Source organism: Nanorana parkeri, unplaced genomic scaffold (assembly GCF_000935625.1).
Source record: "Nanorana parkeri isolate BGI_ZX_2015 unplaced genomic scaffold, ASM93562v1 scaffold45, whole genome shotgun sequence".
In the NCBI taxonomy this organism is placed as follows: domain Eukaryota; kingdom Metazoa; phylum Chordata; class Amphibia; order Anura; family Dicroglossidae; genus Nanorana; species Nanorana parkeri.
The window spans coordinates 1,948,494-1,952,603 of NW_017306313.1; the positions used below are offsets into that span (position 1 = coordinate 1,948,494).

At 37.5% G+C, this 4,110-nt stretch overlaps 1 protein-coding gene across 3 annotated transcripts in view; it reads left to right on the top strand.

Annotated features, from left to right (window-relative positions):
* NAP1L1 (nucleosome assembly protein 1 like 1) overlaps nucleotides 1-3,651 on the top strand; it is a 25,603-nt gene extending 21,952 nt beyond the window's left edge. For 2 of the 3 annotated variants that reach the window (XM_018572829.1, XM_018572830.1), the window contains exons 12-15: nucleotides 101-223; nucleotides 1,148-1,180; nucleotides 2,004-2,054; nucleotides 2,975-3,651. In XM_018572829.1, coding sequence (XP_018428331.1) covers nucleotides 101-223; nucleotides 1,148-1,180; nucleotides 2,004-2,054; nucleotides 2,975-3,010 — 243 coding nt within the window. In that variant the 3' untranslated portion in view covers nucleotides 3,011-3,651. Of the gene's footprint in view, nucleotides 1-100; nucleotides 224-1,147; nucleotides 1,181-2,003; nucleotides 2,055-2,308; nucleotides 2,340-2,974 lie in introns of all 3 variants that reach the window. The other variant, XM_018572831.1, reaches the window with a different exon arrangement.
* Nucleotides 3,652-4,110: the final 459 nt, after the last annotated feature.

The window sequence follows — 4,110 nt, forward strand, 5'->3', positions numbered from 1 at the left end:
CATGTATGAAACCAATCTTGCACTATTTTGGTCTGTTGTAGAGCACCTGTTAATATAACCATGTCCCAAGCTTATTGTTACTTTCTTTTTGCCTGACTAGGATGATGATGCTGAAGCTATTCTTACAGCAGATTTTGAAATTGGACACTTCCTACGTGAGCGAATAATTCCTCGATCTGTGCTTTACTTCACTGGTGAAGCTATAGAAGATGACGATGATGATGTAAATATCAACTTTTCTACGAAAACGCATGCAGTTTGATAAACTAGTAAAAATTCGGAGTGTATTCTCACATTGTAGGTTATTGAAGTAGATTCAGTTATGTTGACTTTGTTATACTGCACACTTGCTTCCCCAGTAATGCTAAACATCTATGTTATATGGCTTGTTGGTCTAGAATAGTGCAAATATTGTGCACAGCTAACCCAGTTCCTTCCCAAAGTGCTGCTTGTGTACGATGTTAATGGTGGAATGAAGTGAAAATGGTCCTGGAATAGAAACTTAAATTCTCCTGGAAAATCTAATTCATAACTTTTGTAACCCTTGTCAGTCTTGGTGTGGGGTTTTTTTTGTAATGTAAATTTCCGGATTAGATTTTCTAAACCCAAAAACGAGATTTTTTTATGTTGCAGCTTAATTCTTGAATGTGGATGCATTAGTTTTTTTCCCCCTGCTGATCTGGCCAGTAACTGACTTCCTGTCTTAGGATGGCTCCACTCTATGGAGGAGGAATTGAGCCACCCTTGGACAGCAGCATTGTTACCCTTAATAGAGCAGTTTTGGGTGTACTACCAAATTTCGATGGGCTTTTATTTACAAATTACCAACTTGGCTAACTTTTTAAGCCCAGTTATAGTAAGTGTTTTTTTAAATTTTTTTTCAGGATCAAGAATTTATATGAATAAAAGCTGACCATTTGTACTCACCCCTGTCAGTATTAAATGGTTTGTCTCAACCCCCTAATTGGCACTTTTGCTGGACAGTTTGGTCTGTAAAAGCAAGTTGAAAAATAGACTTGCTGGCTCACGGGACCCTGAAAAATTGAGTGCTAGGACCACATCTAAGAATTGAGAATCTGCAGTATGGTTTTGGTTTGACGTTTGTGTATATGGAAACTGTATTAATGAATTTTTTTTTTCTTTTCAGTATGATGAGGAAGGCGAGGAAGCAGATGATGAGGTATTAAAATGCTTTTCAAAATTGTTCTCTTTTCTATAAGCACTGATTTACTCGCTGAAATGCAAATGTGAATCTACCTTTTGAATGAAGATCATCTTACTATACAACTATATACTGCAAGAGATTTGGTAAATGTATTGCAGACTTCTGTTACCTGCTTTAGCCACCACCCCACTCCAGTTACTTAGACTCTCCCCCTCAGCAGCAAGTTTAACTTGATCAATCTCAAATATTGATAAAGAGAACTGTATCTTCGGCATCCCTCTAGATACATGTCCAGAAGATCGAAAACCCACTGGCATCAAACCCTAGCAAAGAGCTGGGCACGCTTCTAACTTGTCGCCATCTTTGCAGATTTGAGAACCCTGAATCCCCTAACCCCCCAACACTCCAGCAGGAAACTTAAGTTCCTGGCTGTGTTCTGTACATAGTCTTCACTTATCTGCAGTAATATTCCTGTGCCTGCAAGGAATCAAAAGGTTTTTAGAAAATCGTAGCTGGCTGTAGAAAAAATTGCAATCTGGTCTACTGTATATAGTAGCCCTGTTTATAGGCAGACTCCACTTCTAGTTAACAGTTGGTAACCAGTTGCCAAGTTACCAGGCTATGGACTTGCTGGTGCCATTTTTGGCGTGCAGTATGCCATTAAAGTCAGATTACGGTGATCTGTAAAAATTCATCTTACTAGGCATTGTCATCACTGTTAACATGTGTTTCGTATATCTTTTGTAAGAGGAGTCCTAAAGGCTGCTGCATATGGTGTTTTAATTGGTTTTAATTTTTATGTAGACTGACTAATCTTCCATTATGTTTCAACATATAGGAAGGGGAGGAAGAAGCAGATGAGGAAAATGACCCAGATTTTGAACCGAAGGTGAGAATAGTTGTATAGCTTTCCAAAGTACAAACTGATTTCAACATACAGAATAGTAGCTCATGAACTAGTCGGCAATTCCTGCATGCTTTTGTGCTGCTGGAACATGTGAAGTACTTTGTGTAGTGCAAGTTTATTAAACCTACCCTTCCTAAAGCATGCAATGTGTTGACAGTCTAACAAATGGAGACATGCCATTTTGGTTAACTTCATTCTATTTCTGTATGTGTACCTTTGAAATTTTTCCCCACTAGGTTTAAATGGTGTCTAGAATTCATGTTCTGGGTATGTAAATTTTGCCTTTGAGTATATTTTAATACACTAATGGTCTTTGTGTTCTGACTCACTGAGCACTAACCTTTTCTGGTAGAATGCACATTTCTGTATGTTGAAGTTGAATTTTTCTATCTTCTGTTATGCAAATACTGCACATAGTCCTTTTAATTGAGCTCATACAGGCAAGATTGCCTTTTTGCATACCTACATCAGATTCTCTTCCCCCCCCGATTTTGGAGTAGATAAAGGGAAATGTGTTCAAGTTATGTGTAAGGATTCCATACTTTAAATGTAAACCTCTTAAAGCATCATGGCGAGGTAACCGGGCATTAGTCTGGTATTATATTGACCATTTAATTGTTCTAAACATGAACAGTGAAGCTTTGAACCTGGGATTTCCAAATGGATGCATTTGAGATAATTTGCTAAAATTACCCTTTTGAGGGGGATTGAAAGAGTTGTTGCAATACTCTGTTACAATACTCAACTGTCAAGGACATATTTAGCATTTCATCAATGGAGCTCTTAAGCCTTATTTTGAAGGTTTGGGACGCTTGGTGAACTGGTACAAAATTGGTGACTCCTGGGTATGGTATTGGGAATGATCATTTGTAATTGCCTTTTATTTATTTTTTTCTTTACAGAAAGATCAAAACCCGGCAGAGTGCAAGCAGCAATGAAGCAGTGTGTATGTGGCCTTGAGGATTACCTGCACTGTAATAAATTAAACTATTAGTTACTTACAGCCTTATGTTTTTGTATCTTCTTGGTAGAATAAAGTAAACAATTTTTTGTTATAAAAACAATAAAATTAAAACATTTAAAAAATGTTCAAATGTTAAGATCATTGGACTTAGTATTTTAAGTGTAATCTCCTGCCAGATATTTATTAGGATGCAGAGATCCCTTAAAGCATGTTCTTCACTGCTTCATAGTCTTGGTTGTTGTGAAGTCTTTTCGCCATGTATATCAGCAGTTGAGTCTTCACAGCTGCAGTCAGATAACCAGCCTTCCGTTTAGATAAATCTCCTACGGAACCAAAGTATTTTCAACCCAGTAGTTTAAACAGCTGTCAGTCGCTTGCAATAGCTGTGCCTTCATGACTTTGTTCTAGAAATACAGTTATTACCTTGGAAATGGTACATTCAAGAACTTACCCTTGCAATATATTTCCAATCAGACCATGTCCATTGATCATGTCTGCTTGTTTATGCTATGGGTTTTTGTATTCTGTGACTGTGATCTACAAAGAACTGATGGTCAACATAACCAAGTTATTGTTTACCACTGGGGTGTTAATAAAACCTAGTATTTTCAGAAAGTTGTGTCCTTTGTTTTATTAAACAGGCTCAATAGGTGGTGAATCTGTGCTATAACCTTAGTATTTTGTGTTTTGTGTTCAAACATTCATATTCAGGAGAATAACCTGAACGGGCACATCATAAGCGAGTCGAAACTTATATTCTCCAAGGAAGAACTACAGGATCTGAACATGTGCCTGAATCAGTATTCGAATGTCTAATAAGCAGAAATGAATTTCTGGGTAAATTCTGACTTGAAGGTTCACTTGCTGGAGTGTAGAAGCATTAAATGACCGTCATGCCAATGGACAATACACTTTTGGCCTACAGAGCCAGATCAGTATAGGGCTAAATCTTGTGTTCAGTATGCATAACATACAGACTTGCTTACCCCTGTTATGCTGAATTTTTTTTTGGGGTGTACAATTTCTAGTCGCGCATGGAACAAGCATGTGCCATACTGGGAATTCTGACTTAAA